Consider the following 15,599-nt stretch of genomic DNA (forward strand, 5'->3'; position numbering starts at 1 on the left):
GCGGACGCCGCCATCTTGAACAATTGTGTTGCCCAATAAGGCAACCATAACACGCCACAATTGTTCAAGATGATGGCTGCGCCTTCGAAATTTTAAAGTGGTCACTTTATAAACACTGTTTTAAAAACAAATTCGAACAAATTTGTTTGTAAACATAATTTCCTTTGGTTTAAACTTATTCTGTCAAGAGTGGAGGTTCCCTCCATGTATATTTTGAAGTGGAGTTGTCGTTAACGTTACATCCTAGCAAACGGCTTCGACATCTGTTTGATGTTGAACGATGTTAAGGACTGGGGGGGGGGGGGGGGGGGGCAAACATGCATCCGAAATGCAACCGTGCTTGTTGCTATGGATGCTTCGTTGAGAGATCGATTATCGCGTGCGCGCTTACGTCACAATAAACAATGCTGAAAGGTGGTTGAAACGTCTTTAATCTCATTGAACATTCACTTTCAACTAAAACAAACGAAATGTTGAATGGATGTTGAAGCTAACTGTAAACGCTTTTAAATTCATTCACATGTTACAACGCGGTTGAAACGTTGGCAAACGGTTGCGACGTTGCTGTTCAACAGAATCGAACGGGTGTTAAGCAAGCGTTGAAGCCCTATCGTTGTCCTTGCTAAACTCCCTTTGTTATTTGAGCTCCATGATGCCTTGCATGACGTCATTCAAAACAGGCCAATCCGATCCATTCTGAATAACAAATTAGGCAAGCTCTTTGTTATGACCCTTAACTCAAGGAAATTTGTCAATAAAAGCGGGAGTCGTTCTGTAATCGTAATCTCCCCACAGGCTTGGCAATCAAGAAATCATGTTCACTCTACTTGAACGACAGTCATCCACCTCTAGCCTTTCAGTTGGTGAATAAATTCCTTTCACCCTCACTTTTAACTTAAATTAGCTTACTCTTGCATCTTGTTTGTTTGTTTGTACATCCCCGTTAGGACATTCTTGGAACCAAAAATCAGTCTGTTTATTTCTAAGAATTCTATGTTTAGGACAAGGCATGTTTTTTCCGGGAAAAGGCACGGTTTCTCAGAAATAGTGGGTAATAGCCCTCGTCAGCCAATCAGCTTTTAGATATGCCGTTTCGTTAAGCAACCCAGTCACGCAAGAAGAGTTTTTCAATTTAAATGAGTCATTTCTTAGAATTCAAACCTGATTAAGCCTATACGACTTATAACATTTATCTTCTTTGTGGTGTGGGTCAGAACGTTTGATTTTCACACTTGCATCTTGCAATCGGTTGGAGCATATATTATTTGTCGGTCGATATGGCAAGCGGGATCCGCAGTCAGTCCAGGGATAATTATTCCCTTCTTTCTGCTCAGATACAGGAAAAATTTAAGACGAATCATCAAACATCTGAAATTTACGAAAAGAAAGATCAGTGGCGAGCAGAAATGGAGAGTATTATAAGAGAACTGTATCCAAGATGTCGCCTGGTTTTGTCTGGCTCTTCTGCCAATGGTTTTGGAAGCATCCGCAGCGACATCGATCTTGTGTTGTGTTTTGAGGGGTCAGCAATGACAAGTGCCTCAACGCTCAGGACAATCAATTCCCTTTTTACTCGAAATCCTCGCCGTTTTCAAACAGAGGTATAAGCTCAGGCTGACACTTTCATACTTCTTTATAAACCTTTAATTATAATTAGAGACATTGAAGTACCTGCACATTTTTCATTTAAAGAGTTGGGGATGCAGTCTTCCTTGTCTTATATGGACAACTAGAAATTTGTGGATTCAAGTTGAGCAATTCTCTCTGCCGACGAAGGGCTATAACACTCACAAATCTTTCTTACGGTGGTTGATTTGCCTTTATCAACTGGTGTTTCTCTCCCTATGGACGCAGCACCAAAGCTTCTTTAGAAACTAACCTCATCATTCGTCCTTGTGAACAAGTTTTGTATATGAAAGAGTTTACATTCCTGTAGGAATCCTATATCCAACGTTGCTTTGTTCAAACACGCAAGGTTTCTTTCGTATTCCCGTAGCACTTTAAACGTTTCTTGGCCATACCGCTCAAACGTAGCTTCTTAATTGTTTTTGTTTTTCCGCCATTCAACTTCAGGAGAAATAAGACCCACCCGGCGGAAATAAACGTAGCGAACAAACTTCGCAGTATAAAACATATACTGTATTTTGAAAACTTGACGTTTCGTATGTAGCAACATACATCATCAGAAGTGACGGTTAAATTAGCGATCCGTATCAATTTTAAGAGCTACGGGAATACGAAAGAAACCTGGTGCGTTTCAACAAAGCAAAGTTGGATGTAAGTTTTGTATAGAATATTTAAATATATTCTTGTCAAAAAATTCTCTTTAGGAATATTGCATCTTAACCATTTAATTGCTGTAATACCTCATGCTTAGTAAAACGCCGCTATAAATAGAGTGTTGAATCTTTCTGTCGCACACACCCTGGGAATTTAAAGAGTGGAGGAAGATCACATCATACAAATAAACCTTTCTAACTTTCAGCGCCACTGGGTCACCATAAACGTACCTGATGAGGTTAGCGGCAAAAGGAAAATTTAGTGCACAGTACCGCAAAGAAAACACTAATCGACCAGCTCGTTTGCTTCTATTGCCCTTGTATTAGAAATTCCCCGCTAAATTTCCTTGCACTCGTGTTTTGTTACGATTCAGGTAATTGCGCATGGCAGAGTGAGGGTACCCATCATCAAACTGGAGGACAGAGAGAAGTCTTGTGAAACGGATATCAGCGTAGAGAACTGGTGCAGTATACGAAATGCCTTTGTTTTAAGATGTTATTCTGAGTGTGACCCCAGAGTAAAGCCACTGGTCATGGTGATAAAACTCTGGGCTCAAAACGCAGGGATCACGGACGCCAAGTTGAAAAGATTGGCAGGTAAAGATGGCATTGGCAAAAAAGTACATCGAACTGTAACATGAAATGAATACCTTTCTGGAGTATCCTTTCGATGAGCTTTGAAGAGCCTTCAAGGCTCGCCGGGATTTTTTGTTAGTCTGAGTTTTCCATTTTACTCTACATCTTTTCCACCCGCTTATTCACGATCAGTGGTTTAATTATTTTCCATAATCTTTTCAGGTTTTGCTGTCGTTCTTCTTGTTATACATTATCTTCAAGTCGGTTGTTACCCCCCAGTTGCTCCTCCACTGCAACAGCTCTTTCCACAAGTCTTTCGAATCTCAAACAATGCACACATCGACATGCTCACCGCTGATATTCCACAGCAGATTCGTTCTTTCAAGTCCGACAACACTCAAAGCCTTGGTGAGCTGCTGATCGGCTTCTTCCAATATTTTTCTTCATTCGATTGGAACAAGACCATATCTATTCGAGCGGGAAACACAAGGCCCACTGCAATGCATGACAAGATTTGGCGCGGACCGTACATCAGACTCGAAGATCCTTCAGATGGAGGGAACGTCACCCGAGCAGTCTTTGATGCTTATGAGTTTAGACGAATTAAGACCGCGTTTAACTCCGCTGAATCGACACTGAAGAGAAATCCATCCCTGGATGCAATTTTGTAAAACTATTTTTAAACTATTTTTTAACCCTGAGCTGGAATGGGGCAATAGGAAAGCAACTGACTGAGCGGATTTCACAATATCATGCCTCTTTGGTTCTGTTATCGTCTTTTAACAGCCTAATTTTACCGCATCTTTCTAACTACGTAATCCCTGTTTGTTTTCATTTATCGCATTACTCATTACCAAATCATGAGATAAATGCCAATAAGCCACTTGGGAAAATACCATAATACTCTTTGTTTGTCCCCCCAAAATTTTGAAAAAGCATTGTTTTTGTTTTCTCTTGGGTCCATTGTAAGTCCCAAGAGAAACTCGAAACAATGCTTATGCAAAATTTGGGGGGACAAACAAAGAGTATTATGGTATCTTCCGAAGTGGCCTATTGTAAATGCAGTAGGAAACAGAAATGATCCCATAACGTTTTTAATGGTGTGATGGTGAGTCAACCAAGAAAGCTGTTAAAAACAACACTTCGACAGTTGGACTTTGTCAAAATCATCACACAGTTTCAATCCAGACTAGTATTTCCTCCCTTTCCCGGTTCCCAAAGGGGAGGTAGTGGTCTTTAATACTATTCAAATAGTATGCCGGAATGCAACTATAGATTACACGTCTTATTCTGAATCCAGTTGTAATCAATTTTCGGGTACATTAGTTGTGCTTTATAAGTGTTCTAAGCAAAATTCTTGGCCACCACAACGGATGGGGTGCAGGGATGGCGCAGTGATGAAAGCACTCGCCTCCCACCAAATTTCAGTTTACAGAGTCCCCAATTAGTGCTCCAGCACTAGAACGGCTTAATGTGAAAGGTGCCCGGGGTTTTTGTTAAATTTCCGGAATTGACGTGGACGCTAAGAGGCTTCTAACAGAGAAAGGCGTTCATCTTTTAGTATGGCAGCTTGACGCTGCTTATTAGCCACCCACTCTGTATACGCGGTGGAAATTCAGCTGACTGGCAGGTTATTAATTCTCATATTCTTTCGCTGGGTAACTAAATATTTTTAGCATTTCAATCCATGCTGGCTGGATGAGAACAGAAATTGGGGAGCTGGGAGCTGGAATTTTGCTCACCATCATCCTGGGAGTGCGGAACAGCTTTTTTCTTCCAGCAAGATTTGAAAAAAAATGTTTCATTAGCGTTTTCCTTTACGTTTTTTGCCTATTATTAGGCCATCCACTTTTTTTTTTGCGTTTACCGTCGAATGCGTTTCCTGATATCGGGTCGGTCGGTTGGATTGACAAAAAAAAAGCCTAAAAAAATCATAAGCATTCTCGGAATCGTAGCCCTGGTACCCCAGCATAATAGCTGTGGAGCCAGGAAAACAACAAGACAGGAACCCAAAATCAATATGGCGGAAAAGTTGGTGAAGGTTGTTCCAAAATTAAGACAGCGTGGGGAAAAGGATCAACCACCGAAACTCCTCTGCTACATAAAATGGCTTAAAAACGTCGTTACCTTTTTTTTGTTTTTTTTGTTTTTGTTTTGAAAATGCTAAAAATTTGGGTCGGTCGGACGACGCGAAACGGAGAAAAAAAAGGGGATGGCCTTATGGATTTTGGAAATAATTTTCGTTGGGTGCCCCTGACCTCGTAAACATCGCAGACAGGAATCTACAACACGTATTCTTTTAAAGGGGCTAGGTCACCCTGTTTTAGGTAATTTTGTTTAATTTTGTTAGTTATGAGCTTTAAACGTCAAATTGGCAGAGCAAGAGTCTTTCATTTGCAAAATCACGGCCACATAACAACTGAGAATGATTTACAGATGTTTAAATGAAATTTTGATATAAACTAATATAAATTTAAAAAAAGGTGGACCCACGTTTTTCAAATTGACCCAAATGCAATCCATTTAAAACCTCCCCAGTTTTGTCCATCCTTGTCCCTTCTTCGCTTTCCTGTGTTTTGTTTGAGTTCTTCTATAGTTTTGAGCCGTTATTTTGTTATTTCAGTTAATTCTATGACCATTTGATCAATGCTGAAATTGCCTAAAATTGCGTGACCTAGCCCCATTAAGGTCAACGTCGTCCTCAGTGTCCGCTTTTCTTTTGGTCAGCACCAATCTGACACGAAGAGTTTGACGCGCCAATGAAACTCCATCCTCGTTCCTAGGCTTTTTCATGGAACTCTTACCAATCGAGTCATGATATCTTTTCTCACATTACGGTTGTGTGCATGTTAGTGTTATGTTTGTGGGTACGATAGTTTGTGCATATCTACTCTCCATATCGTATCTCCGCTGCTAACATTTAATTTAATTTGTTTGCTCCAGCGCCCTGCCATTTTTAACTTTTTTGTTATTTCAGGGTGCTCGTACCCAATAATTATCATATTTATAATTAATTGCTTTTGTAATTTAATTTATTTAAATCTCTGGGGTACAATAAACATTTTGTTGCTGTCTTTAAGGGTCTTAAGGGGTGGACGAGGATCAGATAGAGGACGTTGTTCCAGGCTCGGCCCAGGCAAGACAGACGAGGACAGGGTGGGGACTGGACCCAATTTACTTAACCCATAGTGTTTATGTCATCCAAAAACATACCAAGAATCAAACAAAAAGTAATAGCAAAATGAGTGAGGAAATGGTAGATTCTGTACAACGTGAATCTCAGATGGATGAAGAAGGCGTGGGATCAGATTTGGAAATTGAACGAGTAGGAAAACAAGCTAAATTTGATTATGAAGATAGTGACAACGACTCAACGGTCAGCAGTACAAATTCGAACTCGACTCTTGCATCCACTGCTGGAAAACGAGGATATCGAGGAAAAGGGAGAAAGAAAAGAAGCTTAGCTTTTAGATGTGTGAATTTTATCAAGGTAACGGAGCTATGAGCAGTATTGAAAGTGAGATCTTTGTTTAATTGTTGTAGAAATAGTCTATCAGATGAGAACAGTGTCCTCTGTACGATTTTCTCAGATACCACGTGTTTCGTACAAAACAGTAGTGTACGATCAAACGGGCGAATTTTGTCTACAGGTGGTTGTCAATATTGTTGTTTGTGTACGTAATTTAAACGAAAACAAGCGAGAAACTAAACTCACTGCTAATGTTTGATAGGGCGTACGCAAAGGGAGCCCGCGATTTTGTTATAAGGGCACTTTTTGAAAATATGCGGAATGTGTTGTGAAGAGGATGATTTTTGGCATTTTGTGAATTCCCATGCAAATCGTGATCGTAGTTGATACAGCGCTATTTCCATGTTTAAAGAAAACAACTCTACCAACTAGTTAAATATCAACGTGAAGATTTCTACCCCCAAGACCCTTTTTTGGTCTGCACCCTTTAAAAATGTAGGCTGAAGGATTAATATTTTGCAGGCATCTAGTTAAAGTGCCTTCAGGTTTCAGATTTAGTGGCTTCTTTGTAGAAAATATCTATTACCCTTGGTTGCCAAAAACTTGCCAGTTTTATGGAGGGAGAAGGTATGGGTTTTTTTTTTTTTGATGATGTGGTCACATTGCGGTCATCACAGTGTGAATTATTGTTTTCAGGAAGATCATAAACAGCCAATATTTGCAGTTCAATTTAATCACAATATTCCAGATGGTACAGATGGGCCTCACATGTTTGCCACTGTGGGAAGCAACAGGGTAATTGGTAAAAAAATTAATGTTTTTGTCTAAATTTCCCCCCCCCCCTGCCATTTTTTAATTAGTTATAGTAATAGTTATAGTATAGTATAGTAGTAGTAGTTATAGTATAGTAATAGTTATAGTATAGTCATAGTTATAGTATAGTTATAATAATAATAATAATAATAATAATAATAATTATTATTATTATCATTATTATTATTATTATTATTATTATTATTATTGCCAACTCACTTCACTTCAACTTATTATCATTGCCAACTCACTTTAACCTGTAATTAATGATCGCTCTTCACTCTATGCTGATGTCAATGGCTTTCCGAGTCCTTCAATTATAACTGGTGAAAATTATCGTCCAGATCTTCTTTTTCTAATACAGTCCAAGTGCCTATATATTCTAGAACTAACGGTTGGTTTCGAATCTAACCTTAAAAACAATGCAGTACGCAAAAAAGAAAAATACATAAACGTGGTTAAAGACATGAGAAGTAACTACAGATGTGTTAAATTTGTAAACCTTTCCATGAGCTCCCTTGGTGTTTTCTCCAACGAATGCTCTACGTTCTTAGACATGATGAATGACATTGGCATTGACAAAATGCAACAACACTATATAGTCAAAAAAATGATAAGTCTAGCCATTAGAGCAACATATTTTATATTCTGTCGTAGAAATAAGACTTGGGATAGCTCAGACTTAATAAAACTGTAGTATATACATATATTTTTTTTCTATTCATTTGTAAATACAGTATACAAGTATATCACTCAATTCCAAGTAGCCAGTTGTTAATTTCCTATACGTAGAGAGATTTACAACTGTATTCGAAGACAAATAAAGTTTCCATTATTATTATTGTTGTTATTATTATTATTATTTTCTTGTATATTAGTAAGCGCCAAAAACAGAGCTAACATAATCCTATTCTTTCTTCAAGTAACCGATAATAAATGTGCAAAGGTGGAAATTTTCAAACTATCAATCCACGAAAAATTTAAAAGTGGTTTCTGCCCTTAGAAGTGGCCGGTACAAGCGCTATATTATTATTATTATTATTATTATTATTATTATTATTATTATTATTATTATTATCATTGAATACTTAAGAAAATACATGGATTTTTATGAAAATCATTGAAGCATGACGTCTCTTTTTATTTCTGGAAAAATGATTTCATGTACTCAGCAGAAGCGTTGTGTTTGTGAAAAAGAGGTCACATGACCAATTGTTGCAAAAGGCCTATTATCCACCACTTAAACCTGTAGTTCTGAACGAGCTACTGGTAAATTAAATGAAGGGGGTAGTTTTTTAAAGAAACTGTGGTGCTGCATCGGTGGGGAAGTAGTATACAAAAATTTGGTTTCATCAACGGAGTTGATAACGTAAATTGGCCACGGTACAGAGATTCTAAAAGCTGACGTTTCGAGTGTTAGCAGTTCATCGATTCACTCTGACGAAGGGCTAACGCTCGAAACGTCAGCTTTTAGAATCTCTGTACGGTGGCCAATTTACATTATCAACTCCGTTGATAAAACCAAATTTTTGTATCCTGGTAAATTAATTTAGTTGATGTTTTATACATTACCAATAATAGCATGTTCATGTAAGTATACTAAGTGAAGTAATTCCAATTTTGTTTGTGTTTTCATACCATGTGCAATTTAGGTGACAATCTACCAGTGTGAAGCCAAAGGAGTAGTGAAACTGCTTCAAGCTTACATGGATGCAGATGTATCCTTTCTCATTTTTTCTGGCTTTAAAACACATTTATATCATAATTATCTTCCGAAAGATATAAAGCATTATGCAAAAATCAGTAAAACTATTGGACTTATTCCAGTTACAGCACCCCATACCTCGTCATATACTTTTGTACATGTACCAAAAAATAATCCACACTCACCTAAACTACCTCTGTCTGGGGTCATGCATCCAAGAATTCTAATTCTTCAAAAAAAAGTGCTTCGCATGATGTATTTTATGGATATACGTGAACATGCAATTCCTCTATTTATCAACGCTAATTATGTTACCAGTGATATTTATGTAAAACTATTATAAGTCTTAAGCTCGTCTAATGCATGACATCATGGTTCTATGAAAATCAACTTCACAACAGTAAAACTTCAAATGTGTTGTGTTGTTTGAGTTATTTTAACATCGATAATAACAAAATTTGAACGTTTTAATAAACTCTGGTAAACTGTTCTTTACTATTGACAGATCGTAATTTAAGCAATAATGTGATTGGTCCAAAATAAACCAATCAAATTAAATATTGCAATGCCAATGACATCTTTTTTGTGCATTTTTTTGATTTTTTGCCTAGGTTGCGTGAGCTTTCGTGTACTTGTGTCAAATCCCAGAGATTGAAGATGTCATCCCATCCCTATCAATTTTCAATATTTGAAGACTTTCAATTGGGGGTTGAGTCAGCCCTGCAGGTTCGTCTTCAAATAAATGCAAATAAAAATTTCCTTTCCTGTTGCAGAAAAAGTTGTTTCTTGCAAATAACTTTACACAGTCCTGCTTAGCCATCAATACCCCAGTAGAAAAGGGAATAATCTTGAAATTATCTGTAGTAGTCTGTAAGTTGTGATCTTTAATCAACATTTATCAAGCCGGAGGAGAGTTTTTACACCTGCGCTTGGACTTATCACCCTGATACAGGAGAACCTTTACTGGCTGTTGCTGGAACGAGGGGCATTATCAGATTTATCAGGTATTTGAATCTTTTTTAACGAGTCCTTGACAGAGTTTTATTTCCCCAATTGGTACACGCTCTAAAGATAGAAACACCATCTTCATCTAAAGTATTGACTTTTGAACTTGAATTCCAAATGCACCAGAAAACAAAACACTTTTTTGTCAAAGATTTGTGTTAATACTCTTGTCTTGACATTGATATCAACAATTTCTTAGCTCATTATTGTTCTTATGATGTTTGATGCATGCATACATGCATGCATGAGTTGCATCAAATGGGCAGGCATTTCTGAGCTATTCTTAGACATATCACAAACATATTTTACTGGCTTACTTGCACTTGTGACCATCAGATATTATAAGCCATTGAAAAGCCATGAACTAAGTTATTTGCCAATTTTTTTGTCTTCTCTCAGCCCAATCAGCATGAATTGCATTAAGGTGAGCATGATTGAAGTAGTTTATACTTTACGGGGTGCAGGGATGGCGCAGTGGTGAGAGCACTCGCCTCCCACCAATGTGGCCCGGGTTCGATTCCCAGACTCAACGTCATATGTGGGTTCAGTTTGTTGGTTCTCTGCTCTGCACCGAGAGGTTTTCCCCGGGTACTCCGGTTTCCCCTCTCCTCAAAAACCAACATTTGACTTGATTTGTCTTAATTGTTAATTTCAATTTACAGTGTCGCCAATTAGTGCTTCAGCGCGAGAACAACTAGACACTTAATAAATAAAGTTCCTTTCATTTCCTAGTTCCTTTTTTCTGATATTTTTTAGTCTAAGAGCACAGTTTACAAATCTATACAAGTTTCTCTAATTTTTAAATCTTTATTTTCATTGTGATTTAGCATTACATTGGTCATGGAGGAGCCATTAATGAACTCAAGTTTCATCCACTTGATCCATTTCTACTTCTCTCTGGAAGCAAAGGTTTGAAAGTTCACTTGTTAATTTTCCTATGCCAGTGGTGTTCAGAGCTGCTCTCTTGGTTTATCCGGTTTATGAAGCCTTGCCAGAGTTTGTTTAGTTGTAACCAGTAATAACTGTCATACACACCATTCTTCAAAAACAGCTGGCATCAGATGATAAATGCATTTTTTTCAACTTTCTTGTGCTCCCCATGCTTGCATGTGGTGCCAAAATTTATAAGGTGTCATCATTCTCATAAGAAAAGGAAGTGGTTATTTCAATCCTTCTACAGTACTTAACACTATTACATGTGGTAAGTGTACCTTGATTGACAGATCACAGTCTGCGGCTCTGGAATATTAAGACAGATGTTCTTGTTGCAATATTTGGGGGAGTGGATGGACACAGGGATGAAGTGCTCAGTACTGTAAGTACAAGCCAGGAAGCCATCATAGATTTACTGTAATAAACAAGTAAATATAATGTGAATTCAATTAAGTTAACATTATAATAGTGAATGTACATGTATGTTGTTTATCTTTTATAAAAAGAATTTTCTTAGAAAACAATATGAGTTAAGTGTCTTGAGACACAATCACATTAACATAAGTGACCTAATGTCAAATCATTGGAAATGGAAAGCAATCCTCCATCACATTCAAGACCTCTAGACGTATCGTGTATATCATTATTGTTATTATTGTTATTATTATTATTATTATTATTATTATTATTATTATTATTGTTATTGTGTGTGTAATTATGATATTGTAATATTATATATGTAATAAAAAATAAAAAAAAAAATCATTCCTGCAAAATTGGTAGTACAAGCAAAGCAAGAAAGTGAATGATCTTTTTCAAGTCCAGATGAGAATTTTGAGGAGGCAGTGTGGCCGAGTGGTTAGAGCGCTTGCCTTGAGATCCGGAGATCCCGGGTTCAAGACCCGCTCTGACCACTCATTGAATTTGTTCCTGGTAGCCCTTGGTTCAACTTCCCAGCTGCACTTGTAAATAGCCAACTGGTTTGCCTCCGGCCAGTTGGGATTCTTAACAGTTGTTGTTGTTGTGTTCAGTTGTTTCGTTGATTGTTTCATTGGCCCTGAAAAGCCCCTATGGGGAGCGGTCAATTAAGTATGTATTGTATGTAATTAGGTTTCATTTATTTTCATCCTCTTTGCTTATATTAACCCAGTTTCTTTGACCTTCGATGATAATAGTATTCAGGCTTTGAATACAAACAAACCGTGTTACATTTCAGGTTGAAATTTAGTTCATTTTTTCAAGGTACCAGATGAAATTCAAAGTCAAAGTCATGTAGGACATTTAAACTTTGACTGTTTTCTAGTCTGTCCTGAGTCGATCCTATTCCAAGAAATTCTCAAGAATTCCAACTTACTCAACTTCATTGAGTATCCCTTGTAGCTTTCAATTCCCAAAATTTCCCAAGAGTTCTAACTCACTGAGTCCAGCTAATGGCATAATTTGGAATTACCGTACTAGGAATTCCAAGCCCATTGAGAAATCCTAGAAATTCCCAAGAATTCCAGCTTCTTAAGTATTGGCTTATTTGCATATGTGGGAAACGTTGGGAACACCTAGGAATTCCCAAGAAAATGTGAATTCATTTCACAAGGGTTACATTTTTCAGGCTGTCTTGGTATCCTTGCATCCGTTTTCAGTGGTTTCAATAAGTACGGCCAGCCAACGAAAAGCATTGGCTACATTTTTACCTAAAAAGTATGCTGAAGTAATTAAAGACAGGTTCTTTCAAAATTAAGATTAAAAGCCATTTTGACGATGACAACAGTTGGTTACGCTACTCAAATCAGCCAACACCTTCAAATTTTATTGAAATCCTTGGGTATTAACAGATCACAACATACAAAAAGCTTTTCTTTTTCTCAGAAGTTTACAAGTGCTATATCAGTCTAGAGGAACTCAGCTCCCCTTTAGTCAGAGAAACCTGGTGTTGGAGAGAGCTTTATCTCTTAAAGGTTATATTTACTTAAAAATTACAACTTTCTTTATAATGTCAGCAACAAAGTTTCTTTTATCATTCTTTTTTTTTTTGAAGGATTTCGACATTTTGGGTGAAAAGATGGTGTCCTGTGGTATGGATCACTCTCTTAAGATATGGTCCCTTGAAACTGCTGCTATCCGAAAGGTATAAGTTATCAGAATGAAGTTAGAAATATCCTAAACTGTCTTCTTCCTTGAACTTAAAAGAAAGCTTGATTTCTTGGGATCCAAGATTTGCATATCATTGATGCTGTAGGTTCAAACACCCTTGTTGTCAACAACTGGATTTTTTCATACATGAGGCTATGGGCACTTTACGCTTTAGAATATTATATTATTTCTGTACCTTTACTTTGTTGAACAGTCAGAGTCTCCATGGGTGCTGTCATGTAGTGCTCCTTCCTTCATCTTTGAGGGAGACTTCAAAAATTAATCATTTATGTTCCTTTTGCATCTTGTCAGGCTATAACAGATTCCTACTGTTTTGATCCAAGCAAAACTGAAAAGTAAGTTCTTCAGTAATCCAATAAATTATCTCCCCTCTTGTATGTCTTTATATATACGTCACTTTCAACTATTTAAATCTTAGCCATTTACAGTTTAGTAAGTGCTGGGAGAAATATGAAAAGATTATAAAATTATTGTAATCTTGTATCAGGTAGATATGGTGTGATGACTTTGGCTCACCTCTTCTAACTCTTTCCCTGGTATTAACTTATAGCTACTTTAATAATCTAAGGTTGTTGGGTGGGGGGGGGGGGGGGGGGTGGGGAGAAAAAAAGGAAGACTGGTGGCCTTCTTTGATGGTGATGATGACTTGGGGATAAGAGAGTCATGAAGAACATTGTTACACATATAAAAATTGTACAATTAAAAAAATTAGAGAATATATTTCACATATACAAAACATAAATAATGAAAGACATACATTGTCTCCTCATATTTACATCCTGCATAAGTTTTATTTTGGTAGAGTACTGCCATCGTAAATGTGATGGGTTCAAATCCCATTCAAGTCTGAATTTTATATCCTTTCCTTTTATTACTACTTAAGAAACTCATTAACAGTATTGCAATGATTTGAAATCTCCATGTGCTGGAAGAGCTGGAAGTATACCCCGAGCAGTCCCTTTTGTGACTCTCTTAGACTAGAGATTCTAATCCTGAACCCAAGCTGTATGAGTTGTGTATTTTTACTTATGTTGAGTGTTTTGTATTTGTCTTACTGCAGGGCTTTTCACACAGTCAAAATTCATTTTCCCAATTTCACTACACGAGATATTCACCGAAATTATGTTGATAGTGTTCGTTGGTTTGGAGATCTCGTCATGTCAAAGGTTAGTTGTAAACAATATTATCTCTTTAGAAATGAATTGGAATAACCAGGATTGAGGCAATCTGGCACTAATTCTTTTGGTAATTTGAATATAAGTGATCAAATGGAACCAATCTCTTTTAACAAGAAAATTGAGACAGTAATGATCAACTTTGGTACCCTTGGCTAATAATGCATTAGCAGTCAATATCTACAGATAATTGAAGAATCTATTAATGATCTGTAGGTTGCTTGATTCTGAAAGTCAAATGCGCTCTTTCAGCCAATCAGACTCAAGGTAGTGTGCACAAGGAATATTTTATTTCTAATAATACCTGCATTCAAACAGAAACTTGAAATTTCGGCTGTTAATGCCTAGGCTGTATGGTACTGTTATCTGAGGAATGTGCCAGATTTTACAATCGCTTTGTTCAACCTCACCTAGACAGCAGCATCTGCACCCTGGTACAAATTAGCTTGCTGTAATGCATGAAAATGCTTTGTGTTCCAATTTCTGCCCTTCTTAGTTGTCTCCTTTTGCTATTTGTTTTGAGTTCATTACACTTTTCTTCAAGTGATTTAAAGGGTTTTTTCTAAACTAAAAGGGTTAGGTGATGTCACTGATGTAAAATTTTCATTTCTTTCTTTCCTTGTTCTTCCTTTCTTTTTTTTTTTTTTTTTTTTTTCCAGTCTTGTGAAAATTCTATTGTGTGCTGGAAGCCACAGGAGCAATTTGAGGAAATATTCAAAGGCGTAAGTACAACAAAAATCAGGGTGACTTTTAAGCGAAATTGATAGAAATGATCCAAACCCAGAAAAATTCAGCTAGCTTCAATGTGATTCGAACCCATGAGCTCTGCGATGCCGGGTGCAATGCTCCACCAACTGAACTATGAAGCCACACAGGTGGGAGCAAGCTGGTCAATTTGTTGGGCTCATGTGTTCCTGTGAAAGGGACTAAATGAAATAAGCGACAATAATTGCCTAAATTGTCCAGTTGAGTGGGAGGATCACTTCTCTCAATTTTGTCTGCAACCTGCACTTCAAACATATGTTTATTTCAGGCTGACTTTCATTCATTGGCTTACCAAAAAAGTACCCATGTATTTGAAAATGTGGCAGATAATTTTGCTTTCTATTCTTTCTTGTCTTCTAAGAGAAGAAAATAATGTAAACTTCTCCAGTAAAATAAAAGGTTGTAAAAGATGGACTTATCCTTTCTTTGTCTCTGTTTTCTTTTCAGCCTTTTAATTCGGAACGCACTGTCACAGTGCTTCACAGGTATGTGAAAAAAAACATTTGCAGTAGAGTAATTTAGATTTAAAAAGTGGAAGTAAATAATGAATTGCTTTGCTACTTCAAATTTATGGTTCTCACTTGTGTAATTTGTAAATTGTTGTTGTCATAATTATATCATTCTTTGTCCTGTTTTACTTTTCTTCAATTGTTTTTCACTGTTTCCTTAGATTCGAGTTTTCCCAGTGTGACATATGGTACATGAGATTTAGTCTTGACTACGAACAAAAG

At 37.1% G+C, this 15,599-nt stretch overlaps 2 protein-coding genes across 2 annotated transcripts in view; both read left to right on the forward strand.

Annotated features, from left to right (window-relative positions):
• Positions 1–1,117: 1,117 nt before the first annotated feature.
• Positions 1,118–4,150, forward strand: LOC138054498 (poly(A) RNA polymerase GLD2-B-like). Its single transcript, XM_068900950.1, has 3 exons — positions 1,118–1,601; positions 2,654–2,876; positions 3,078–4,150. Exons 1-3 carry the CDS (start codon positions 1,278–1,280, stop codon positions 3,524–3,526), a joined length of 996 nt encoding a protein of 331 aa, XP_068757051.1. The 5' UTR covers positions 1,118–1,277; the 3' UTR covers positions 3,527–4,150.
• A 1,847-nt stretch (positions 4,151–5,997) lies between these two features.
• LOC138054497 (polycomb protein eed-like) overlaps positions 5,998–15,599 on the forward strand; it is a 14,175-nt gene continuing 4,573 nt past the window's right edge. The window contains exons 1-13 of the mRNA XM_068900949.1: positions 5,998–6,345; positions 7,021–7,119; positions 8,790–8,855; positions 9,746–9,846; positions 10,247–10,271; positions 10,675–10,756; positions 11,071–11,162; positions 12,813–12,902; positions 13,220–13,263; positions 13,989–14,094; positions 14,763–14,825; positions 15,316–15,353; positions 15,539–15,599. Of these exons, the coding sequence (XP_068757050.1) occupies positions 6,097–6,345; positions 7,021–7,119; positions 8,790–8,855; positions 9,746–9,846; positions 10,247–10,271; positions 10,675–10,756; positions 11,071–11,162; positions 12,813–12,902; positions 13,220–13,263; positions 13,989–14,094; positions 14,763–14,825; positions 15,316–15,353; positions 15,539–15,599 (1,116 nt within the window). The 5' untranslated portion in view covers positions 5,998–6,096. The remainder of the gene's footprint in view (positions 6,346–7,020; positions 7,120–8,789; positions 8,856–9,745; positions 9,847–10,246; positions 10,272–10,674; positions 10,757–11,070; positions 11,163–12,812; positions 12,903–13,219; positions 13,264–13,988; positions 14,095–14,762; positions 14,826–15,315; positions 15,354–15,538) is intronic.

This window comes from Montipora capricornis, chromosome 6 (genome assembly GCF_036669925.1).
Source record: "Montipora capricornis isolate CH-2021 chromosome 6, ASM3666992v2, whole genome shotgun sequence".
Lineage (NCBI taxonomy): Eukaryota > Metazoa > Cnidaria > Anthozoa > Scleractinia > Acroporidae > Montipora > Montipora capricornis.